This window comes from Engraulis encrasicolus, chromosome 3 (assembly GCF_034702125.1).
Source record: "Engraulis encrasicolus isolate BLACKSEA-1 chromosome 3, IST_EnEncr_1.0, whole genome shotgun sequence".
Classification (NCBI taxonomy): domain Eukaryota; kingdom Metazoa; phylum Chordata; class Actinopteri; order Clupeiformes; family Engraulidae; genus Engraulis; species Engraulis encrasicolus.
This window is the reverse complement of record NC_085859.1, coordinates 26,938,685-26,965,183: the sequence shown is the minus strand read 5'-3', so window position 1 is coordinate 26,965,183 and position 26,499 is coordinate 26,938,685. Positions and strand designations below refer to the sequence as shown.

The following is a 26,499-nucleotide window of genomic DNA, read 5'->3' as shown; positions in this document are numbered from 1 at the left end:
ATATATATATATAAAAAATATGTAGTTGTATATAAAAACAAGATGCTTGATTGGTATTTACTGTAATATTTCTAAGTAATTGTTGTATAACATTTTCTTGATTATCAGGATCATTTTTGATAGCACCCATTTTTATTTGACTGTTTACGTCTGAACAGCACTCTCAGCCTTAAACCCTTAGTAGACCTATGGCAGCATACAGTATGTATCTAAAGCAGGGGTGTCAAACATCCGGCCCGCCAGAGGGTTCCATCCGGCCCGGATGTAAAAAAAAATTGAAAAAATAATAATTTTTAAACGTTTTTTTTTTTTTTTTCAATGAAATAACCGAAATGCGCAATTACGCCCCTCGGGGCAAAATCGATACCTGCATGAAGTTAACCCAATGGTCCCTCTGTTATACTGTATATATGTAGTAAAGTGCACATCACACTTCTATTATAAATGGTGAATTTGTACTGTAACAGGCATTTGATAAAGCTCATATATTATAGACCTCATATATAGAGATAACATGTTAATACTTCTTATTCGTATTGTATTGGTATTGGTTGTAATTAAATAATAAATATAATTGGATTTGTATTGGTTCCTATTAAGCTGAAATTGGAAACGGGATGTTAGAATGCGTGAAAATGCAGGAAATGACATCTAAGAAATACAAAATTTTCTGGGGGAAACCCCCAGACCCCATGCCAAAATGAACTGTCCCATATTTAATTAATTGACAGTTGGCAAAGAATGAATGAAGTCAAGGAAATTTTACATAGGATTATCAGTATTGCATTGCTTTCTACATATTCAACACACTTAAAACATGATAGTACTGAACACTAATCCCCTGCTTTATGTTTTTTTTCCCGATGATGTTACTAATGCGGCCCGCTTGAGGTCCAGCGGCCCCGGACCAAAATGAGTTTGACACCCCTGATCTAAAGGGACATGAGTGAATAATGGCATTAACATGTAATGTGTTTGTGTATCACTCGGGAAACATTGTGCTGCATATTGAAGCTGTCTGAAGCTCTCATGGACACAATTTCTCTGTCACAGTATGAAGCGACACATTTTTAACCAGCCTGTGTGTGTGCGTGTGCGTGTGTGTTTGTGTCTGTGTCTGTGTGTGTGTGTTTGCGTGGGTGCATCTGTGTTAGTATGTACGTATGGGCGCGCTTGCATGTTAATTTTGTTAATCTAGTTCTAGATTCTAGTGATAGGTCTGTGTCGTCTGTGTTAGGTAAAAATCATTTCTTACCAGAAGATAGAGAGAGAGAGAGAGAGAGAGCGAGAGAGAGAGAGAGAGAGACAGAGAGAGAGAGAGAGAGAGAGAGCAGGGCCGACGTTCTGCATTGTATCATGACGTGTCATCCATGAGTTGTCCTTCAAAACACTCAGCCAATAATGCTTCCCCTCCCCTCTCTGACACACTCACACTCACACACACACACACACACACACACACACACACACACACACACACACACACACACACACACACACACACACACACACACACACACACACACACACACGACACACAGACACTGACAGAGACACACAGTGAGGATGGAATGTGATCACTCCTTCAACCCTGACCTTCTGTCTGATCCAACAGCACAGGTTATTTGTCTTCTTCTTCTTCTTCGTCTTCTTCTTCTTCTTCTTCTTCTTCTTCCTCTTCTTCTTCTTCTTCTTCTTCTTCTTCTTCTTCTTCTTCTTCTTCTCTACCTACTCTGTTCTCTTTTCTTCTTCTCTCCCTCTCTCCTCTTCTCCTCTCCTCTCTCCCCTGTCCATTCCCCTCTCCTGTTCTCTCCTCTCCTCTCTCTAGCTTTGCTTCTCTCAGCCTTGCCCTTCTCATCTCACTACCTGTTTACCCCTTTTCTTTCCATGCTCCCTTCCTCCCTCTCTTCTTTTCCTCTGCTCCCTCTTTCCTCTTCTTTCTTCTCCTCTCTCCATTCCTCCCATTTTCTTCTCTCACACCTTCTTTCTTCTTCTCCCTCTCTTTTTCTTCCCCTCTCTCTGCCTTGCCCTCCGCCTCTGCTCGTGTCTCATGTTTTTCTCCTTCTGTCTACCTTTCTCTCTTCCTCTCCCATCTTCTCTCCTTCCTCTCCCTCCCACTCTTCCCTCTCTCTTTCCTCCTCGTCTCTCTCCTCTGCCCACTCTTCTGCCCACTCCACCCCCTTCTGTTAGATGTCTCTCTCTGCTCCATTCATAATACACCCACACCACCTCCCGCCTTCTCTCTCTCTCTCTCTCTCTCTCTCTCTCTCTCTCTCTCTCTCTCTCTCTCTCTCTCTCTCTCTCTCTCTCTCTCTTTCTCTCTCTCTCTCTCTCTCTCTCTCTCTCTCTCTCTCTCTCTCTCTCTCTCTCTCTCTCCCCCTCTGTCCTGTTGACCCTTTGCTATTCCTCCCTCATCTCTCTCGTGCCCTAATGGATTCAGTAAACCTCCACTCCACTCATTACGACACTTCATATGACATCATCTTGCCATCCAGTCACACACTGATCTGGCATCAGCACTCCATTGAGGGTGGGGGGGGCAGACGGGCAATTTGGATGCATGGGACTAGTGACCTCTGCTGGTCAGGCAGAGTACTGCACTCCAAGTCATACGGCGCTGGCGATTGATCGATCCAGCCATGCCCAGCCCAACCCAGTCCGGCGCCATTTGATGAGGGTGATGAGCGGTAAATGCTCACTAAACATCAGCTCAGGTTTCAGCGCAGCGCAGCGCACATGTCAAGGGTTAAGTTCAGTGGCGTGTTTTTATGCTTGAATTTCGAAGGCGCTGTACTGTATGTAGATGAGTTGAATTGTAGTCGAGAGAGATGGTCTTGCTCTTCTACCTAAAAGGAAAGAAAAAAATCAATTCTTTATCAGCCTATATGGGTGTTTTGTCTTTTTCACATGGCATTTTAAATTCCAAGCAGCAGATGCGAATTCCCAAACAAAAATACTGTGCATGCATGGTGATGAATCTGGATAGTAGGAGTGTATGGAAAAAAGGACATTTCTCAGGAAAGAAAGAAAGAAAGGAAGAAGAAGAAGAAGAAGAGGAAGAGTTTTATTTCTTATTATATTTAGGATTTCAATCAGCAGATGTAAACTCTCAAATATACAGTACACAGTAACAATGGCGAGGAACCTAGATAGATAGACAGCCGATGAGGATATACTGTGTTGTAAGGCCTTTCCCCAAAGCTCAGAGGCGTCTGTCTGTGTTCAGTAGGGCTGCTCAGGGCTGGCCTGGCACCAAAAGCAGCCCTGGCATATTTGGCTCATTTCGCCCCTTACACATGCACATGCCCCTGTCATCCTATATCCTAATCAGCTCAGTTCACTTTCTACAGATGGGCCAATTGGGGTCTTCTTTTAGATATTTCATGAGTTTTTATCATTTTTTAATCTGTTATTGTTTTTTATCTTCCTGCTTTTATCCCTGCCTTTTTATCTTGTTTTACCTGCCTTTGCATTGTGCTTTTATTGCTATTGCTATTGCTTTTATGCTTTTATGCTTTTATGCTTTTATGCTTTGTTTTCTCTCTGTGTTCTGTTTTTTGCATGGTTTTTATCTCATTGTACAGCACATTGAATTGCTTCCATGTATGACATACGCTATGGAAATAAATTGCATTGCCATGCCATGCCTAGCAGCCCCCCGGGAAAATGCCCTGTTTGCCAGATGACCAGTCCAGCCGTGTGCCAGCTCTCCTGTAGCTCAGCCAGAGAGGCTGCTGCTGCCGTTCAGAGCTGCTGTTACTCACATATTGATTTCCTCTCTCACCTCACAATCCCCTTTCCATAAATGACTAGACATGCTATATAATACTCGCCCAGCGCTCGTCTGCCCTCCGAGACATCCTTCTTCTTCCTTTTCTTATCTTTTTTCTTTTCCTGTCTTTTGCTAACGCCTGTGTGTTCTCCATCTCTTGCTCGATCTCTGTCTACTCTACTACACCCTTTAACTTTACTGCCTTCTGCCCCCTTCCTTCATGTATGGTAAAACAAAAAAAACCTCTTCTTCCCTGCTCTATCTTTTTCTTCATCTTCATCTATCACTCTCTATTATCGCTTTACTTTCCCCCCCCTCCCCTCTCTCTCATTTCCCCCTCCTTCTCTTTTCCTGTCTTTGTTGGATCTGTGATGGGACAGGTGTTAGGTCAGGGTTTTTTTTGTTCTTCTCCTCTACACCTCCCGACACCATTATACTCCTCCTTCGCCTTGTGATTTACCGTCAGCCTGCAATGCACTCAGCTCATCGTATCTCTCTCTCTCTCTCTCTCTCTCTCTCTCTCTCTCTCTCTCTCTCTCTCTCTCTCTCGCTCTCTCGCTCTCTCGCTCTCGCTCTCTCTCTCTCTCTCTCTCTCTCTCTCTCTCTCTCTCTCTCTCCATTCTCTGTCACGATGGTCACTCCTCTCTATTTCTTTGCTGATGGCTTCTGGCCCAATGTGCAATTTATCTCATCTCCCTATTTTCTCTCCTCCCCTCCTCTCCTCTCCTCTCCTCTTCCTCTCCCCCTCTGCTCCACTCTTCCTCTCCCCCGCCTCACCTCCCCTCTCCTTTCTCTTCTCCTCTCCCCGTCTCCTCATCCTCACCTGCCCTCCACTCCCCACCTCACCCCCCTCTCTCTTCTCCTCTTCTCCACTCTTCCTCCTGCTCTTCCCCAACTCATCTCCCTTCCCTGCCCCACCCCTTCTCTCCTCCACTCCTCCTCCTCTCCTGCCCTCACCTCTCCTCTCCTCTTCCTCACCCCCTCCTCCACTCCTCCTCCTCCTCTCCTCTTGCTCACTACCTCCTCCTCCTCCTCCTCCTCCTCCACTCCCCCTTCTCTCCTTGCAGAAGAAACTGGTGCTGACCTTCCACACCTCGACGCCGGCCGCTTGTAAACACCTGTGGAAGTGCGGAGTTGAGAATCAGGCCTTTTATAAGTGAGTCTTTCTTCCTCCTGTTTGAGTTGAGAGTCAGGCCTTTTATAAGTGAGTCTTTCTTCCCCCTGTTTGAGTTGAGAGTCAGGCCTTCGTTCTTTGTTTTTTTGTTGGGTTTTTTTTTCTTTTTTTCTTTTTTCTTTTTCGACTTTATTCGACAGGACATTGTAATAGGTGGACAGGAAGCGAATGGGGAGAGAGAGACGGGTAGGGGTCGGCAAAGGACCTGGGCCGGGAATCGAACCCGGGTCAGCCGCATGGTAGACAAGTGCCAAACCGGTTGGTCACGGCAGGGCCAGGCTTTGTTCTTTGTATATGCCCTCTATAACCTCTGAACAGGTCGCTGGCCTTCCGTTTCATCGCCATCGGCTTTTTTATCAGACTGATTTCCCCCAGTCTAGTCTCTCTGTCTCTCTTTCTTCTTTTCGTTCCACCTGCCCCTTTCCCCTCCCCCCATCTCTATTCTTTTCTCTGCCCTCCACTCTCCCTCCTCTTTTGTCCTTCTCTTGTGTCCCGTTTCCTGGTGATGTAAGGGGTAATGGGAGATCGAAGGAGGTGAAGAATAGAGTTGTGTTACTTGTCATCAAAGATGCCCCCCCTGAATGGCCACTTGACCCCTGCGTGTTCTATCAAAGGAAGAGACGGGGTCTAAAATAAGAGATGTAGAAAATAGACTGAAATACTATATTCCACCAATGCAGAAAAAAAGAATGGTGAAGGTCATTGTCTCTGCGATGACAAGTACTAGCTTTCCACCCCCATGTCTCAGTAGCAGTCGTTGCTATTTAAAAAAGACCCTTAGGCTGCTGTTATATAATACATAATGTTGGTGTGAGGATAAGCATTGAGGATGTGGGATGGTTAGTGGACTCTCATACTGTATTATGTACAGTATCTAAGTTGAGCAGATGATGTTGGATGTTTAGCTTTAGCTTGGATGTTTAGGATGATTACAATTTACTGCACACAGCATGTTGATGTTTGATGGGAATAGTTGGACAACTTAGAATCCATAGGATGTCATTGTTGTAGAACACATTTATTTTTCATTGAATGAGTGTGTAATAATATTATATTTACATAAATTATACTATATTATATTCATAATAATATATATTTCAGACATGTGCAAGTTTTATCTTTTATCTGGCATGTCTCAACGGTATGCATTCCATCTTCATCAGAGGGTGACATGGATGTTGAGGTGTTAAAATCAGCTGACTTGAAGTTGTTGTGGAGATGTGACCTCCCAGTCAGTAATGACAGGTTGGTCACACCTCCTACTGTTAGAGGTGTCCTCTCCTCTTAGGATGGGCCTAGTGTTGAACGTCATATGTCTTCAATGTGTCTGAGCAGATGATTTGTATTGAGTAGGCTGACTGGCCTGCAATGTGTGTGATTTGAGTAGGTGTGCCAAGTCCAGCCAAATTAAGACGGTCTCCAGTAGCAACATCATCTTCAAAGGATGCCGGTTCAGATACAGGTGAGGATGTGTATGTGCATGTGTGTACGTGTGTGTGTGTGTGTGTGTGTGTGTGTGTGTGTGTGTGTGTGTGTGTGTGTGTGCGTGCGTGCGTGCGTGCATGTTTGTGTGAATAGTTTATGTGAATGTTGATGTGTGCACATGCCATGTGAGTTTGCCTGCCTTGTTTGCGAATTCCCGACTGATCATCATCATCATCATCATCATCATCATCAATGCTTTCAGAAATACACCCCATAATAGTACTGTACACCACCCATTAACATCATCACGCCAGCCGTCTGGCTGGTGATAAGCCAATGATAAAACAGCTCATCGATCCTCAGGTCTCCTCATTAGTGAACTCTTGCATCAGTCTATATTACACTCCACCATCTGTTTTCTCTGCAGTGCGTCTGCAGTCCAACCCACTCCAGGTGACAGATGATGTTGATGAGTGTTCAATCTAATACCCTCTTTCCCATTGCTGCTGTTGTTATATGGTGAAAACACATGCTAGTTTGGCTTCCAAAATAAAAGGTTGTCTGCTTCTAACCAGTGGATATTGTTTGTGTGTCAGGGTTTTTGGCGTTCAGTATGTTTTGCCATACACACTACTACACCTCGTGGTGCATTTGAATTAGATTTATGTGGCGCTGTAATATAAAGCATTCTAGTTGAACTGTCATTGTTTTGCCAAGTGCAGTAAATTTTAGTATTGTTTTTGGGGAGTGTGCCACTGCGTGTAATTTTTTTAATTGAAATGTTGGCAAGGAGCGCTAAGCGACTTCCTAGAAGATTCTAAAACAGCCAGAACATACCCCTCTGCAGGATAGAGTGGACAGCACACATCACCTGATGGGAAAACTCTATCTATGCTGTTCCAGGGTTTTTTTTTTAACCTCCGCCAAGGAGGATATGTTTTCGGTCGCGTCGGTTTGTTTGTCTGTTTTTCTGTCTGTCAGGAGGATAACTCAAAAAGTTATGCAAGGATTTTGATGAAAGGGCGAAGTTTCACATTTCAGTTTCTAACTCCACAAAAAAAAAACGCAGAAGGATTTATATATAAAAATGATGGTGTTAGATTCAAATGTTCTATCAAATCGAGTGTTCAAACGTTAGTTCTGGCCAGGCCATGGTAGTCAAGAAGCGTGCCGCCTTTCCCCTCACCTCTAATTGATCCAGGTGTATCCCCTTTGCCGATCAGCTTTCCTCCCTAGCGATTGGCCACGCACCGTGGCGCGCCCCTTTAAATTCTACCCCTTTCTCCCTGACGTGTACGCTGCTTGGTTTTTTGCTACCCACCTCCTCCCCATGCTCCACCTTGTCGTGTATGACATGGCAAATTCTTGTCATGTTGCCTGGTTCTGTTCATGGGGGGAAATATTTATCTCTCCCTGTCTAGCTGGGGTGAGAATTCCCTAACTGCTGCTGCCCCCTGACTCTCTGCTTTTTCATGGTGCTCATGGAAATAGGGGGGCTCCTCTGAACAGAGCCATACCGCCAAATGTAAATCAGAATTTCAATAAAGAAATTGCATTCAGATTCTTCTCTTGTGTTTCTTGACTAAAATGGTTCTGACAGAAACAGCTTTCTTGGTGGAGGTCTGCACTTTCTGAGTGCATTTCTAGTTGATCATGTTATGGGTTACAGTAGGACATGCAGGTTGTGCTGTGGTGATGTCAGTAGATTTTTTGCTTATATTTGGTAAATTTATTACTGTGAAGTTGTACTTTTATATTTGCCAAATCTGCACACAGCCCTTCTGGCCCAGGTGTTGATGATGTTTTAAATGTGTAGTGTAGAAAGTCACATTGAAGAATGAATCATTTGACATTGATCTCTGCCATATCCAGATTTTTTTTTTTTGGTGAACAATGCATTTTACGTCGTCGTGTTCGGTCACAGGGAGGTGGCAATAGGAATGCATTCTCCATCAAAACACAGAAAATAGCAGAGACCAGCATGTCGTGACTTTTTGAGAAATGGTTTAAAAGGTGAAAAATGAAAAACCGTCATGCGCAATCATGTGATGTGATGTTGTGTGAGTGTGTCTTTCCCCAAGTGGCATGTGTTTTAAAATATTATAGTGTAAGAATATAATTCAGTCCTTCATGGATCAGTGTCTCTACTGCTGTAGTGGCTCATTGTAGTGTAAGTGTTGAAGTAGGCTAAAGAGGAGATAGAGAGGATGATGCATTACTCCAGTGTTTCTCAAAGTGGGGCGGAAGCCCCCCTAGGGGGGCGTGGAGGTATTGGAGGGGGGGCGCGTGAAGTCAGAAGGTTTTTCTTTTTTAATACTTTTCTGCTTTGCCATTAAGTCAACACATTCACTTTACAATCACAATATATGAATTAATTTATTCACTAATATTTACAGAACATCATAGGCCATATGCGTGTATATTAGGCTCTAATAAACTTTACGAAGGCCTATTTATTTATATTTTTGTAACCATTTTGCTCGAGGGGGGCACAGACAGACATCCTTCCTCTGAAGGGGAGAATGGCAGGAAAAGTTTGAGAAACACTGCCTTACTGTGTGAGTCTGTACAGTGTTCCTGTCTGTGTGTAGTGTGTAGGAGCAGGGGCCGCTGACAATTTCGGCTGAGCCCAGGATAAAGTCATCCCGACCCAATACATGATGTTATGAAGGCCCAATTCTGGGGCCTGTCTCCCAGGACAACTGACCTGTTTGTCCACCCCTGCCAACTTCCATGCAAAGGAGGAGTATAGTACTTGGGGCACAGATGTTTCAGTGTCCAGTGCCTCTCTCTACCTTGCCTAATCTACTTGTGGTACAGGTGTTTTATTGAGCTGAAGAGGTGATAGCGATTATGGTGTAATCTTAGCAAATCCTGGCAATGCCATCCTATGTACTTCCACCGAAAGATTTCATTTGAATTTGGAATTCCAATAAATTTAAATGGCAGAGTGAGGTCAGACCTTCTCCCACCTCCATGGAGACAGATTCCTCTTACCTTTTGTCACACTGTTTGACAGAGGTTTTGCCCAGGCTGTAATCTTGTGTGTAGACTGCATCTTGTTGTCTTTGGTGTGTGGGAAAATGGTAGCGGGTGTGATCCTACCTGTAAGTGTGTGAATGAGAGTATGATTTGCTTCCACTTCACAGCCATGGCCTAATGGTTAAGGCAATGGTATTTACACACAGAGGGTTGCCGGTTCGAATCCCACCCTTACAGTACCTCCCCCTACTCCCTGGCTGAAGTGCCCTTGAGCAAGGCACCTAGCCCCACACACGTCCGCTAAGTGCAATATAATGTAATGTGGTCACAATAATGAGCAGGCGGCTGATGCAGTATACCTAGCTTGGCTATGATGTACTTTGGCACGGACAGTGATTCTCTGCTATACGCCTGCAGTGGAGAATAAGAGTATGATGCAAGTCTACTGTGTGTGATTTCATATCAGATTCATGTAGTTCTGTGTGTCTGTCTCTGCTGTGGTGGGCATGAGGTGAAGGGGGTCATTGGATAAATGAATACAATGGAATCCTGTCTGGGGAGGGAGGAGAGGGGGGGGGCTGGAAATATAGATAGTAGTGATGTAGTTGATTGAAGTCTGATGTAATTCCGTGTGATTCTGTGTAGGGATGCACCGATACCGATACTGGTATCGGTATCGGCACCCGATACTGCTCATTGTACTCGTACTCGTACTCGTCAAGCACTTGCCGATACCAGGAACGATACTGCTATTACACAAAACAATGCAAAATCTTGTCACGTTCTGTGGACTTGAAAGCAGCATGGAAAAAAGTGCCACCTCATACATTTAAATCTACATGGAAATGGACAATACAAATATCACAGGTGGAAAAAAACAAGGCCATGCATTTATTTTCATTGTATTTCTGTGGTAAAAGGTATCGGTATCGGTACTCGGTATCGGCAAGTACACATATTAATGTACTCGTACTTGTATCGGTTTTCAAAAAAGTGGTATCGGTGCATCCCTAATTCTGTGTCTATGTGCTGTATGTGTAGTGGGCATGATGTGATGGGGGTCATTGAGTATGACTATAATGAAATTCTGTCTGTGTAGTGGCTACGAAATGTAGATTGAAAGTACAGCTTTGATGTAATTCTATGTGGTTCTGTTTCTCTGTATGTGTAGTGGGTGTGAGGTGAAGTGTTTTTTCAGTTAGGGATATAATGATATTCTGTCTGTGTAGTGCAGTATTGTTCAAATATTTTATACTGCCTACCACCAGAGAAACTATTCTATTATAAAATATACCCATACACTGTATGCCTTCTCAATTAGCTTCAACTGTAGAGGATGTGTCGATAAAGAGCTCACTGAAAGTACAGCATGATGTAAGTCTGTGTGATTCTGTGTCGGTCTGTGTACTGTGTAGTGTGGATGAGGTGATTGGGTTCATTGTGGATGTGTGATTCTATGTCTGTCTACTGCAGGGTTTCCCAAACTGTGGTGCGAGCACCCCTGGGGGTGCGCGACCTGCCATAAGGGGGTGTGCAAGCTAAATAGAACAATGGTGGATATGTGAGTTTTTATTGGAAAAGAGGGTTTCCCCAAAACAACTGTGCATAACGTGCAGTGAATCATACTTGCGTGGCCATCAGCACATCAAAATATTCGCTTAGGGGGTGCGCAAACCACACTGAAATGCACAAGGGGGTGCGCAGGAGAAAAAGTTTGGGAACCGCTGGTCTACTGCATATAGTTGGTTTGTAGCTAAAGGGGGTAATTAGACTGGAATCCCATGCATGTCTCTGCAGTGAGTAGGTTGTTATGGAGCCGTTTAAGTGACTATGATGTACTGTATGTAAAATACTCTGTAGTGAAGTCAGAGCATGTTGTGGTAGACTCTCTCGGTCTCTGTAGTGCAGTGGCACTCACCCCTCTTTTGAACAAGTGCCCCTTGACCTCATCATAAGCCTGTCAATGCCCCCATAGTGCTACATTTTTTTTAAAAAAGACTAATGCACCTCAATGGCAACTGAGCACCCCCCCCCCCTCTCTCTCTCTCTCAGCGGTATCTTTCTCAACACCCCCCCAAGGGATCCCTAACCGTTGAGAAACTCTACTCTAGTGGGAGGTCATTTACAGTGTGATGTATAATGTATGATGTGCACAGTTTGTCTGTACGTAATTAGTATGATATTATAGGCTGTCATAGGTAAGTGGTTAGGGTGTCAGACTTGTAGCCCAAAGATTGCCAGTTCAACTTCAGACCTGCCAGGTTGGTGGGGGGAGTAATTAACCAGTGCTGTCCCCCCATCCTCCTCCATGACTGAGGTACCCTTGTGGCGGAATTCATTTCCACCCTGGTCTCCAAGAGTGCGTTACAATATGCCTGAGGATGAGACGCACCTGCAGTGAGAACTGATTGAGGGGTGTGGCCGTAAGCTGGCACCCGCTTTTAAGATGCCAGTTTTGAGCATTCTCGGAGGAGGAGAACTCTGAGAAGCACTTGAGCACTTGATGGTACCTCCAGCCGCACTGCTCCCTTGGGACGCCATTGGGAGCGGCCCCCTTACACGGATGAGGCATAAATGCATTTTCGTTGTGTGTAGTGTGCAGTTTTCACTTGTATGTTTTGGTCTGCTGTGTCACAATGACAATGACAGTTTATGTCTGCGTTACAATATGCAACCTTGCCTCCTACACTTGTGCTTGTCTCCTCGTCCCCGCCTCCTGGCCCCTCCTCCGTGGAGAAAACGATAAAGTTTCCCAGCTGTCAGCCTAGCCACAACAACTTTTGAGGGGCTGTTTTTCATTCACCATCCCAATTGCAAATGAGGAAAAGACTTAATAATTGAGCTTTTGCGAGATATTGAAATATAATGCTGTTGTCAGTGATGTCATCTTGACATATTACTTCCTGGTACGAGAAGACAAGCACAAGTGGAAGAGGCAAGGTTGCATATTGTAACACACACACAGTTTCCCAGTTGGGCTTTATTCTATATGACCCTTGCATCTCCATCTTTACAGTTATGGCTATGAAGTGGCTATGGAGGTGTCTGAGTGGGATGTATGATGTGCATGTCTGTGTGACTCAGTGGTGTGTAACCTTTATCATTCGAGGGGCCACTTCAAATTTTCATTAAGTCATCTAAGGGCCGTACTATGAACACAAACCAGCATATCCCCCTGCATTTTAGGCCTACATTGAAGGCCACCACCTTTACAGCAGACCCCACCTTCACTAGGTCCCCTGAAACTATAACTTGACCCCCTTTTGCGCAGAGTCTATATTATAACGTTATTTTCACCAAAATCACAATGGCTATGTCTTGATCTGTTCAAGGCACTCGGTAATGTCATAGCAATCAATGTTATTATGATGTAGTCGAGAATTTTCAGCAAATAGTGAAAAAGCCTCGCCAGCGTGAGCCCATGTGCTCTAGGATGCTACTTGTATTGCAAATGTCATTTCTAAGATTGCTTTACGAAACACGTCATATTTCATGTGAAACCGCATAACATTCAAAAGATATCAGGGGCCTGATAAGACTAGCCTGCCGACGCCATCCGTGTACTCCACCCAAAGATTTTGGCTCCGCACATCATCTGGCAAAAGCCTCGAGCTCGGTTCTCTCAGTGTTTCGCCAATCAGCAAACAGTTGAGAGTGGTGACGTAGAACTCACCCGCGAGCTCCGTTACTCATTGGTTAAGGTAACTATATTCACACTTTCGTTTTGTTATTTGTATGCTTTTGCGACGCTATAACGTAACAGGAATGCTAATAAAGCACAATATGGGTTTTAATTTTAGTTTGGAACTTCAATTAATTTAAATGATATAGTAAGATCAGACCATCTCCCATCGACCACGGAGACGGATTCCTCATGGCTTTTGCCAGACTGATTGACGGAGTCAACAGTCGGCTATTCGCCCAGGCTATGATAAGACAGCCTCCCGGGCTGTAAACGGCCTGCAGGCCATAGGTTCCATACCCTGGTTCTCCTGCAGACCCTCATGCACTTTCGCCCAACGTCTGCACGAAAAACAGCCTATATGTTCCCTACCCATGCCGTGAATCTTTGTGAATAATGACAATGATGTTTTCCATGTCTGTGTCTCTGCAGTGGGCGTGTGGCTAAAGAGGTGATCGAGGCCAGCTCTAAGATCCAGAGGGAGCAACCACAGGTCAACAGGTGAGTACTGCGCACAGGTGCAGATTTTTTTTTTTTAGGGTCTTTCTTTATGACAGTGCAGCGAAGAGTGGGACAGAAAACGAGTGGGGAGAGAGAGCAACATGATCTCCAAAAATGTCGTGCTCCTGGACACAGATGTGAAGGGCACAAAATCTGTGTCCAGGAGCACGGATTTTGCCAAAATTCTGTGCTCCTGGACACGGAATTGTTTCCGTGATGGACACAGAGAAGTGCTCTCTCTATAGGCTACTCCCACAGCTCTATGCTTCCACAGTCTTGTGTTTTCTCAGGATTTTTCTAATTTCAAATATTTTTTCTCAAAAAGGTTAGGGTTAGGGATTGTTTTGGTCTGGGCACAGCTACTTTTTTTCATTCATTATATGAATTTGATAGCCTAGCAACCAACTGGAAAAGGTATTTCTCAAAAATATGTCTTTAATGACAGGTTAAGGTTAGGGAACAACTTAAATTGCTATAGCATTATTTTGTTTCGGATTAGCATTTGGTATGTATTCTCTAATGGTAGAGTTACACAGCTATGTGGTAATAGCCTATAGAAAGCACTTCCGTGTGCCCATCACAGAAAACAATTCTGTGTCCAGGAGCACGGAAAACAATTCTGTGTCCAGGAGCACGGAATTTTGGCAAAATCCGTGCTCCTGGACACGGATTTCGTGTCCTTAACATCCGTGTCCAGGAGCACGGAATTTTTGGAGATCAGGCTGGAGAGAGAGACAGAGAAGGATCTGCAAAGGACCCGCAGCGGAATCGCACTCGGGTCGCCGGTGTAGCAGCTCAGTGCCCCACCGTTAGATCCACGGAAGGGCCATATACTCTAGGCGCAGATTTGACAGTGCTGCATTTCAATTATTGATTCATTTGTCCATTATTCATGATATTCATATTTTGGGCTGTCTTGCTTTCTAAAATAAGTTTTAGTCCTAATAAAATTAAACTATTGGATGTGTGAGGCCTGACGGGCTTCTTTTTGTGTGTGTATGTGTGCTTGTGTGTTTGTGTTCGTGTGTGTGTGCGTCTGTGTTTTGCGTGCGTGTGGGTGCATCCTTGCGTGCGTGCGTGCGTGTGTGTGTGTGTGTTTTCAGGGCTGGGTTCTGTCAGAGTAAGAGTTTCAGCTCCCTCAGCCACAAGCAGCTGATAATGAACATGGAGCCCCTACTGCCTGCAGAGCAAAAGGAGAACGCCGCAGATAACGGTAACGAAAACTCAATGCACTCTCAACGTTTCTCCCTCTCTCTCTCTCCATCTCTCTGTCTCTCTCTCTCTCTCTGTTTCTCTCTCCCTATCTCTCCTTGCCACTGTCTCTCAGTCTCTCTCTCTCTCTCTCTCTCTCTCTCTCTGATTCTCTGACTTGATCAATTAATTATAAGTTAAAAGTTTGTTATAAATTACTCTAAGCATTTCACACCACTACACACACACGCACGCATTCTCTCTCTCTCTCTCTCTCTCTCTCTCTCTCTCTCTCTCTCTCTCTCTCTCTCTCTCTCTCTCTCTCTCTCTCTCTCTCTCTCTCTCTCTCTCTCTCTCTCACACACACACACACACACACACAGTTTATGTTGTGAGAATTGCGCAGCTGAAGGGCCTGTCAGGCTGGCAGGGAGGCAGGGGAGGGAGGGAGGCAGGCCGCTGTTCCGTTTCCCTGGAGACTCCAATCAGAGTGCCAAAAATACACCCCCCATTATCTCACTAGCACACTACTCACTCCACGCCACGCTATACTGCCAACACACACACACACACACACACGCCTCTCCATGCTCGTGTGTGTGTGTGCGTGCGTGCATGTGTGTGTGTGTGTGTGTGAGTGTGTGTGTGTGTGTGTGTGTGTGTGTGTGTGTGTGTGTGTGTGTGTGTGAGTGTGTGTGCGTGCATATGTGTGTGTGTGTGTATGTGTGTGTGTGCGTGCGTGCATGTGTGCATATGTGTTTGTTCATGCTGCCAGCACACATGCCACTCTGGATTCCTCTTTGTGTGTCTGTGCATGTTTGTCTGTGTGTGCGCGTGTGTGCATCTGTGCATCTGTGTATATGTTCAAGCGCTGTACGCTGTTCATTTAGGTAAATGTTTGTTTTGGCGGTTTATGGATGTGATTGCTACTGTGTTGAGTGAGTGAGTGAGTGAGTGAGTGGCTTCTTTGTGGGTATAGTTGTGTGCATTTTAACCCATCCTGGTGCAGAAAAAATTGGATTGAATGAAAAACAAACACTGTATACGGTAGCTCATTGTAGTCATTCGTATCACTGATTGTTCATATCTCTGTCCACCATTATAGTAACCAGATGCTAAAGACCCGTTGATCCTGCCTTTGACCACTTCCTGTCTATGGCAGGTGTGACAATCTAAGCCTCGTTTTTAAGCTTGGTGCTGCCACCACCAGGGCTTTCCCCAAAGCACATACAGTACATAGTACTTCAAGGCCAACTTCCGATAAAAAACAGTTGTACTCACTCCTTTTGAAAATCGGACGGTCACCCTAAGTTAAACTCACATGCCAGGCTTCATAATGGTGCCTCACCTCACCTAGCTGTGTTTCCCGGTGTTTCCCAATTGACATAAACAATGCAGAGCCACGAGTAAAAAAAGTAAAGTATGTATGTTCTTTTTAAGGGTGTGATACTTATTCCTGATGTACTGCCTAGGGACGTCATAAGTAAATGTGTACTACTTAAGTACTGCTTACAGTAAGTAATACATAAGAGCTTTTGAGAAACCTAGCCCTGGTCAGTTGACCCTGTTTTTCTCATGGTCTTGCCACCAGGGGTATCACAGTGGGGGGAAAGGGGGACCAGAAGTTACCAAGCAGGGCTCCTAATTAACACCTGTCGAACCGGCCAAAATGCTGGTGAAAGCTCAGTTTGGCTGGTAGAAAATAAAACTTTAGTAGCCACTTTGTCCCATCAGTGAGTGCATGTTTGGCTAGTAAGATTAACATCTACTAGCCATTTTAGCTGGTGATGAAAAACGATAATTAAGAGCCCTGGCCCCAAACATTGGGGGGTGGGGAGTTAGGAGGTGAACACAAGGAGTCAGGTGTCTGTTTTTTTCTTTTTACTTTAATTGATGGGGGACCAATGTGATCTGCTCGTGTATATGGCTTAGACTTTAGTGCTGTGTCCATGCATGCCACTGTGTCTTTCTGAAACACACACACACACACACACACACACACACACACACACACACACACACACACACACACACAAGAGAGAAAGTGATACACAGAGACAGGGGAAGAGACACTCTGATATGATATGCCCCATTATATGATTACATCACCACCGTCAAGTTCACACTCTATTCATAGACAGACTTGTACTGCCACTGTCTCTCTTAGGCCTCAGAAAAATGGATTTAATCCATGCTGGATACCTCCTACTAGTCTCTCAGGGAAAAGAAAGAGAAACGGTGTATACTTTGACAGTGCTTGTAACACAGTTTTTCAACAGGTGGTATTTGGTAACTGTCAGTGGTGTAGTCTTACTTTTTTGTGGTGGGTATACTGTATATTTGAGCATTTTTTGAGGTGGGTATACTGTAGGCCTATATATTTGTGCTATTCTAAATAATGGATCAATGATTTTTAAGTGGGTATACTGAAATCCCTCAAATGTTGAGGTGGGTATACGGCGTATACCTGCGTTCTACGTAGACTACACCACTGGTAACTGTGCATTTATAGCTGCGTGCGCGTGTGTGTGTGTGTGTGTGTGTGTGTGTGTGTGTGTGTGTGTGTGTGTGTGTGTGTGTGTGTGTGTGTGTGTGTGTGTGTGTGTGTGTGTGTGTGTGTGTGTGTGTGTAACACAATTCCTAAAATGGTAAAAACTGGACACATGGTCGCTGACACATACAGTTAATTCATTAGGTTTAATTAAGAATGAAATATAACCAGCCCAACCCTACCACACACACACACACACACACACACACACACACACACACACACACACACACACACACACACACACACACACACACACACACACACACACACCCATACAAATATCACACACACAAGTCACACTGGGTATAAGGTGTACTCTGCCGAGAGGTGTTGATTTGGAAAATAATTTAGCAATAACAGATGTTGCCAAGCAATCGCTCAGCTCTAGCCTGTCACCATGGGTGATTGCCATTGGTGAATGGACTGCATTTATATAGCGTTTTTCCACTCCTTCAAGCACTCAAACAGCTTTACATTCATGCCTCACATTCACCTATTCACACCCACATTCAAACACCAGTGGCCGTGGCTTCCACACAGGGCACCACCCTGCCACCAGGAGCAATTTGGGGTTAAGTGTCTTTCTCAAGGACACATCGATGGGAGTCAGACGGAGCGGGACTTGAACCTGCAACCTTCTGGTTGCCGAACAGGCTCCTCTACCAACTGAGCCACCACCCCGCGAATGTGGTTCAAAAGAAAATAACGACAACACTGCACCATTCAACATTCAAAACTTTTATTTTATGCGTCAAAAGCAGAATAAGGCAAAAGTCTTAGTCAACACTATAAGATGGGAGTCATTTTTGCCTGCGGGGCAAGTAGCTAGTTATATAGTACATTGATAAGAGCTTTGTCTCAGAAGTCCCAAAATTGGCATGAGTTCGAAGTTTCACGTCAGCAGTTTATTAGTTTGACCCTGTTCAGTACATGCAGTGCAAAGCATTGATAATTCAACTCTTATAGAGTACTGTGAGACCAAATACAACTCTATAAGATGTTAAATCAACTCTCCAAGTGTTGAATTAACACATCATTTTTTTCTGTGCATCAGTGGAGATGTCCTGAAGCCCTGATCTTGTATTTTGCTGTGAAGTGATAAAGGGAAAAGATCTGCATGCAGAGATATAACTACAGTGTAGTGTGTATGCTTTGTTCAAACGTTTCTTTAAAGCAAGACCAAGTTGTTTTACAAGGTTAACATAATGTTTCAAAAAGTGCTTCTTTGGTTCAATAAACTTGTAACAGGGTGAATGTCACCTCTGAATTCGCTTTGGCAGAAATGTCCCCCATCTATGCTAAGTTCATTTGAATCTCTTTGTAGTTGAAATGAGTGCTTCCAACAGCATAGGTGACAGGAGAGGAAAAAGCAATCAAAGTAGTTTAAATTGACAAAAAATTGAATTTCAACTGCATTGATTTTCTTCTGACCATTGTATAAAATTAAGTGAACTGTATAGTGTATGTGAGCCTATGAAGATTGTCATTCATCTAGGGCATATTGACCACGAGAACTTAGTTAGACGTAACTGGACTTCTTGAACGCTCTTGAACATAGGACACTATATTATTCCTTTTATGTGTTAGTCAAACCAATGGAGCCGTTTGACTGGATGGAGGCGCTTGCATTCAGCCAACGATGTGTCAGTCATCTCAGCTTCATTGCCCTCAGCAGTGCTGTTGTACATCATCAAACTGTATGTAATATACAGCAGTGGTTCTTAACCTGGGGTGCGGGCACCCCCGGGGGGTGCGCCAGAGATTCCAGGGGGTGCACAGAATTTTGTTTGTGTAGAGGTTGTGACCAAAATTATACTTGCAAACATTATAATTAGGCCAAATTAAGTCCAAATTAAACAAGTTTTGGTTCCCATTCCCAAATTCTATATTGATTCATGTCTCAACCAAGAATTATTGTAATTAATCACTCATTACATTTTTTAGTGCATATACACATGTAGAAGTTTGTGTTGGGGGTGCACGGCCTGTCTTCGGCACAGGTAAGGGGGTGCGCTAAGAAAAAAAGGTTAAGAACCACTGATATACAGTATGATGTCATTATGGATTCTTGCTGACACCTGACAAGGCAGGTGAGGAGCTTCGCCATTAAGCAGTGCAGCCCCCTGGGGACCCATCAGCCCCGTCCATCAGGTGGGGACAAACCGGGTCAGTTGTTCTGGGCCCAGGGAAGGGGGTGGGGGTGCAGAGTCAGGATTACCTTGTATGTATTGAGGGGGGGGGGGGGGGGGCTTTCAGGTGTTTTTTTGTCCTTGGCCCCTTCAAAGCTGTCAGAAGCCCTGGGTCCCATACAGGCATTCAAATATCTTGATGATGTAAGGATGTTTCACACTGCTGATATCCCTTACAAAACATTTCAAATGATGTGTAGTGTAACCTAATACAGATCTAGCCAGGGATTTGAAATTCTCACATGAACTTAAAACTGATGTCTAGCCCAACTGGCCTAGAGCCAAGTCTTTAGCCCTTTTGATGAAAAAGCAACAGCAACAGAATGATCACGATAGAAAAGTAATGTATTGCAAACATAATAGGAATCATTGTACAGTACTGTGTTTTTATATAGAGTCTTGGGTAGGGAACTGCAATATCCTCAGGAACTTCAACACACTGCCCAATCCAGGCTTTAGTGGGTACCGAGCCAAAGCTTTTGGCCCTTTGATAATGCAGCAACAGCCAGAGAATAATCAACACATAGAAAAGTAATCTATTGGAAGGATATGGTAATCAGTGTCCTGTACTGTGTGTTTATATAGAGACTTAGGGGAGGCAATTGCCGTACTCCTGGGAATGAAAACACGCTGTCCAATTCAGTCTGTTGCAAAGACCCAGAGCCAAGACTTTGGCCCTTTGACTAAACAGCAACAAGAGAATAGTCAACACATGAAATGTAACCGTTTGTAAATGGCAATCTCTATACCATATGAAGAGTTCAGATGCAAAAACCCCTAACTCCATTTCTGAAGACCTGCACTTCTATATTTTTAGAGCACCCTGTTGTTGGTTTGGTTTACATTCATGTACTTGAGAATACATATTAATAGTTATATTACATAAATAAAATAAAAAATATGCAATTTTGATAGCTTTGTATTAAATAAAAATGAATTAAGATTATTTTCTGAAAAGGCACTTAGGGGGTTTTATCATCTGAACTCTTCATATGTTTATGAGTCAGTGACGTTTCAATAATAGCACATGTCAGGGCAGTGTAACGACAGCCAGTGCCACTATTGTATGGATTTTTGCTTTGTTTTTAGTGGACTATCTAAAGCATATTCATTGCAGCATATCAACCACCAATTACTAATTAATTTATGATGCCGTTGTGCCAGCTGACATCTGAGCCCAGTCTTTGATTCAGAGACTTATACTGTTTGTTCTCAATGTAGAGATTTAGGTAGGGAATTGCAATACTCTCAGGAGCTTAAACACTCTGTCCAATTCAAGTCCAATTCGGCCCACAGCCAACACTTTGGTGCTTTGATGAAACAGCAACAACGACAGAATAATCTCGTCCTCTGCTAATGGCCACCTATCAAACTTAACAAGGCGTCCAGTTAAAAGGGTCAGACACACAATTTTGTCTCTTATCTGTGTGCGTGTGTGCGTGTGTGCGTGTGTGCGTGTGTGTGTGTGTGTGTGTGTGTGTGTGTGTGTGTGAGAGAGAGAGAGAGAGAGAGAGAGAGAGAGAAAGAGAAAGAGAAAGAGAGAGAGAGAGAGAGAGAGAGAGAGAGAGAGAGAGAGAGAGATAGAGATAGAGAGATGGACAGAGGGAGTGAAACAGACAGATTCAGTATGCATATGTGTGTGTGTGAATTTGCAGCCAAGAGTAGAGAGTCTGTGCTGTGTGGGGCATCAGAGAGAGAGAGAGAGAGAGAGAGAGAGAGAGAAGAGAGGGTGGATGACAAAGAATTGGAGACATAACAAGAAAGAAAATAGAAAGAAAGAAGGAGATAGAATAAGAGAGAGAGGGAGAGAGAGAGACATGATGGGGCGAGGGAGAGAGAGAGAGACCAGAGGGAGGGATATCAGAGGGAGAGAGAGAGAGAGAGAGAGAGAGTAAGAGAAAGAAAGAGAGAGAGAGAGATGAGAGGCGGTGGTGAGGGGATGCTCTCTGGGGTGTTCCAGTGTAATCAGCGGTGAGATTAGCCTCCAGTCCTGTGCTCTGAGTGCCGTGCGTATAAATAGCTCCCCTCTCCCTTTGGCCTGATCCAGCCCTTAAACCCCCTGTCTTTGGGACCAACGCCGACATTTGAGCCACCCCTCTGTGTGTGTGTGTGTGTGTGTGTGTGTGTGTGTGTGTGTGTGTGTGTGTGTGTGTGTGTGTGTGTGTGTGTGTGTGTGTGTGTGTGTGTGTGTGTGTGCTTGTGCGTGCGTATGTGTGCTTGTGCGTACCGGTATGTGTGTCTGTGTGTGTCTGTGTGTGTCTGAGTAAGTAAGTATGGGAGGCAAAATGAGACGGACAGAGAGATGGACAGAGGCAGGGGCAACAGGCGAGATCCTCCCTCCCTCCCTCGCTCCCTCCCTCTCGTGGTGTACCCAAGCCCTCATCGTCCGGCGTTAAACCCCAGCTCTCATCCCCCTCAGAAGGTCAGAGGGATCCAGCCGAGAGGGAGAGAGCCCGGAAGAGAAGGGGAGGGAAGAGCCAGAGCCAGGCAGCCAGGCAGGGCACAACCAGGCAGTAGGCAGCTGGCATGCAGTGAGGCCAGGCAGAGGGTAGTACCGGGTAGGGCTGTACATGGCAGGGCTGGTTAGGGCAGCGTGGCACGCTGGCACAACAGTGAGTCAGTATAGGGACATTGGCAGAACTGGGCTGTGAGGTGGTGCAGGGCAGTAAGCAGCAGAAACACAGCCAGACCAGGCAGGAAGTAGCCAGGGCAAGGAGTGGTTTAGCACAGGGAAGTAGGCAGACCGCGCAGGACTGGACAGCAGGTTGGTAGTGGAGGCAGGAGAAGTGAAGCAGTTAGGGCTGTGAGTCAGAGTAGGACGCAGGTGAAGAGTAAAGGTAGCCTAGTAGCCAGCTAGCCAGCAAGACTTCCAGACCCAGATCCAGGTCCACAGATTCAGACAGGCAGAGGCAAGTCAGAACAGTAAGCAGCCAGACACCCATCCATCCAGACTTGGGGGTGTGATGGAGGTGCTGGAGGAGACGGCGGCCGTCAATGGGGGCCTGGTGCTGGGTGACAAAGCCCTGGCGGTGGGGGTCGGCTGCATGATGGAGCCCCTGGAGGAGAAGCAGAAGCAGGTGGAGAGGGTGCTGGCTGAGGTGCTGGGTAGCGTGGGCGTGGGCGTGGGTGTGGGCGTAGTAGGTGAGGGGCTAGGGTCTGGGGACGTGACGGTGGAGGGCATGGAGGTGGATGATGAGGGGATGATGATGATGCGGGCGGCGGCGGATACTATGAGGTGCCACGTGAAGATCACCACCCGCCACAACCTGCAGCTGAGGCTGGCCAATCACACGGCACAGGACGTCTACGTACGACTGCTGAGGCACGGGGAGCGCATCTCTGGAACCGGTAGATGACCCTGTGTGTGTGTGTGTGTGTGTGTGTGTGTGTGTGTGTGTGTGTGTGTGTGTGTGTGTGTGTGTGTGTGTGTGTGTGTGTGTGTGTGTGTGTGTGTGTGTGTGTGTGTGTGTGTGTGTGTGTGTGTGTGTGTGTGTGTGTATGTATGTATCTGTCGGATCAGTATGGAGAATGCATATCTGGAACTGGTAGATTTCTGTTTAGGTAGATTTCTTCTCTGGGGGTGGGGTGGGGTGGGGTGGGGTGCGTGCGGTGTGTGTGTGCGCGCTCGTGTGTGTGTGTGTGTGTGCATGTGTATCTTCTGATCAGTATGGAGAGCGCATATCTGGAACCGGCACATCTGTGTGACAGCCACATCCATCATAAAGTATGTTTTACGCAGTGTCTGTAGTGATAAATGACTAAGCACCACTAACCCACAGAGAATAGTATTGTAGGACAAGGGGATGCAGCATTCCGAAAGAAAGAATAGAGAAAGGTGAAGGCGAGTTTTTGCTAGAAGGCGGTGAGATAAAGTATTAGGCGTGGGTGACTGGCCACTACTCAGGATATTGACCTCTAGGTTACTGTGTGTGTGTATGTGTCTGTCTGCGTGCGTGCGTGTGCATACATGTGTCCATCCATGTGTGTCCGTGTGTGCGCCTGTGTATATGTGTGTGTTCACGTCCTTGTTTTGTTAAATGTCAAATTTTGTCTTGGGGAATCACATGGATTGCAAAAAAACTATATCTTGGTTTGATTATGGTCTGAAAATTGGGATTGAAGTAGCTGGATGCTAGACCTGTTCAATTATCGAGGGTTGGGCATACTAGGGTTCTGGAAGTAGCCTATATAGCTTTGTATATACTGCAGTAACTACACCAACATGGAAACTGAGATAAAAAAAACTTTAAAGTCTTGGTATTAGGTTGGATATTGTTGTTACTGCAAATATGACATACCTGTAGCACTATCTCTGAAGCGGGACACATTTGGACCATAAGACTTTGTCATTGTTGCACCTGTCGGGCGATGGCGCAGATGGTTGTGGAGCCAGTCTGCATCTAGAAGGTTGCAGGATGGAGCCCCGCTCTGCCTGACCGATGTGTCAGTTGCTCTTGGTGACAGGGTGGTACCCTGTGTGGTAGCCACCGGAGTGTGAATGGGTGAGTGCTTTGAGTGCTCGAAAGAGTGGAAAGGCGCTATAGAAATGCAGTCCATTTACCATAAGATCAAGGATGTGTCATGAAGACCATTTTCAGTGTAGGCCCTTAATGCACGCCATCTGAGGCACGCATTGAAAGGTTAATTACCATAGTACTACTCTACTATGACATAACACAGCCTACAACTCGGTCGTTGCCATTCTAGTAACAAATTCATAACGCTGCGTTTTAACGGGCTAAACAAATACAAAACAAAATATGTAGTTACTGCATTGTGCCTTTGTAGGACAGTATACATTACTTTTTGTTTGAGGAAACGTGCACAATCACACCACTGACATCTCAATCTACAACAAACACATCACAAAACATTTTGTACTGACTGTAGGCACGTGGAAATACATGACTATTACTGTGAGCCACTGTGAATACGCTGGCAGCTGCCATTAATGTTGATGAGACTTAGGATGTCTGAGATAATTGAAATATTCTTTTAGTTATGAGGCCCTTGGTGCACGATGTGCGAGGGGCCTGAAAACTGACATAAGTTAAACTTTGTGACTCTATGAATGGTTGTATATGAGACAGTTGAAGAGTTTTCGTTTTGAGCATTTCAGTTTGCATTTCTATTTTGTGTTTGTCATCCATGCACAATAATAGAGTTGTTGTACATGAAACAGTTTCAAATGTTGAGCATTTGAGTTAGCATTTGTATCAGTACTCAGTACATGCATCATTGTAGAGTTGCTGTGAGACAGTGTAGTTTCATAACGTGTAATGTGAACGCTGTAATAGTCGTTTAAAAGACTACACTACTATGAGGTTACACAGAGCCTTCAGCAATCCATCACGACAAAGGGAAAATTTATAACAAGACCATGTCTAAACAGATTTAAAAGGTTGAGCATTTGAACATTTGAGTTGGTATTTGTGTCAGTCAGTCCTCCATGCATAATATGAAGGAATACAGTGCCCTCCATAATTATTGGCACCCCTGGTTGAGATGTGTTTTTTAGCTTCCAATTATTATTTTTTTTTTTCTAAATAATATGGGACCTTAATGGAAAAAAAGAGAAAAATCCAACCTTCAATACAAGTGCATTTATTCAGTGGGGAAAAAATCCCACATAAAGAAATAATTATTTGACATCAAATAATGTGTGTCACAATTATTAGCACCCCTGGTGTTAATATTTTGTACAACCCCCTTTTGCCAACAAAACAGCACCTAATCTTCTCCTATAATGTTTCTCAAGATGGGAAAAGACAGAAAGAGGGATCTTCAGCCATTCCTCTTTGCAGAATCTCTCTAAATCATCCAGAGACCTGGGTCCTCTCCTCTGTACTCTCCTCTTCAGCTCACCCCACAGGTTCTCAATGGGGTTTAGGTCTGGGGACTGAGATGGCCATGGGGGGAGCTTGATTTTGTGTCTGGTGAACCCTTTTTGTGTAGATTTGGCCATATGTTTAGGGTCATTGTCTTGCTGAAAGACCCAGTGACGACCCATCTTCAACTTTCGGGCAGAGGGCAACAGATTTTGATTTAAAATGTCCTGGTATTTCAAAGCATTCATGATGCCATGCACCCTAACAAGGTTCCTAGGGCCTTTGGAAGCGAAACAGCCCCACAGCATCACTGACCCACCCCCATACTTCACAGTGGGTATGAGGTGCTTTTCAGCATGCGCATCTTTCGTGGCACGCCAGACCCACTTAGAGTGTTTGTTGCCAAAAAGCTCAATCTTGGTCTCATCTGACCAAAGCACACGGCCCCAGTTGAAGCCCCAATACCGCTTGGCGAACTCCAGACGTTTGCGTTTATGATTGTGAGTGAGGAAAGGTTTTCTCCGTGCATGCCTCCCAAACAGCTTGTTGGCGTGTAGACAGCGCCTGATGGTTGATTTGGAGACTTTGTGACCCCAGGATGCAACCATTTGTTGTAATTCTGTAACAGTGAGCTTTGGAGATCTTTTGATTTCTCTTACCATCCTCCTCACTGTGCGTGGTGGCAAAATAAACTTGGGTCCTCGTCCAGGCTTGTTTACCACTGTTCCAGTTGTTTTGAACTTCTTAATTATTCCTCTCACAGTGGATATGGGCAGCTGCAGTTGAGTGGCAATCTTCTTGTAGCCTCTGCCTGACCTGTGAAGGTCGACGCACATCTGCCTCACTTGTATGCTGTGTTCCTTTGTCTTTCCCATGTTTAAGAGTGGATAAGAGAAATGGCCTCGGTGTCACGTCATATTTATACCCCAGGGAAACAGGAAGTGATGAATTACTAATTAAATGTTCGTACATACTCTGGTAAACTTTGTAAACTACTGTAGAAATGACAGAAATGCTTCAATTATATGTATTTCCTGGGAATTGTTAAGGGTGCCAATAATTGTGGAACAGGTGATTTAATGAAAAATAATTATTTTTAAGTCAGGGATTTTTTTATTTTCTTACAATTCATTTGAGTTGAAGGCTACATTTTCCTACAATTTTCAGTGTGACAGTATTCTTCTGCAATAAACACTGAATT

General features: G+C 44.7%; 1 protein-coding gene across 1 annotated transcript in view; it reads left to right on the top strand.

Annotated features, from left to right (window-relative positions):
* The window catches only part of frmd3 (FERM domain containing 3), a 92,230-nt gene that overhangs the window by 52,112 nt on the left and 13,619 nt on the right, over positions 1–26,499 (top strand). The window contains exons 10-13 of the mRNA XM_063195096.1: positions 4,840–4,928; positions 6,334–6,408; positions 13,468–13,536; positions 14,640–14,749. Of these exons, the coding sequence (XP_063051166.1) occupies positions 4,840–4,928; positions 6,334–6,408; positions 13,468–13,536; positions 14,640–14,749 (343 nt within the window). The remainder of the gene's footprint in view (positions 1–4,839; positions 4,929–6,333; positions 6,409–13,467; positions 13,537–14,639; positions 14,750–26,499) is intronic.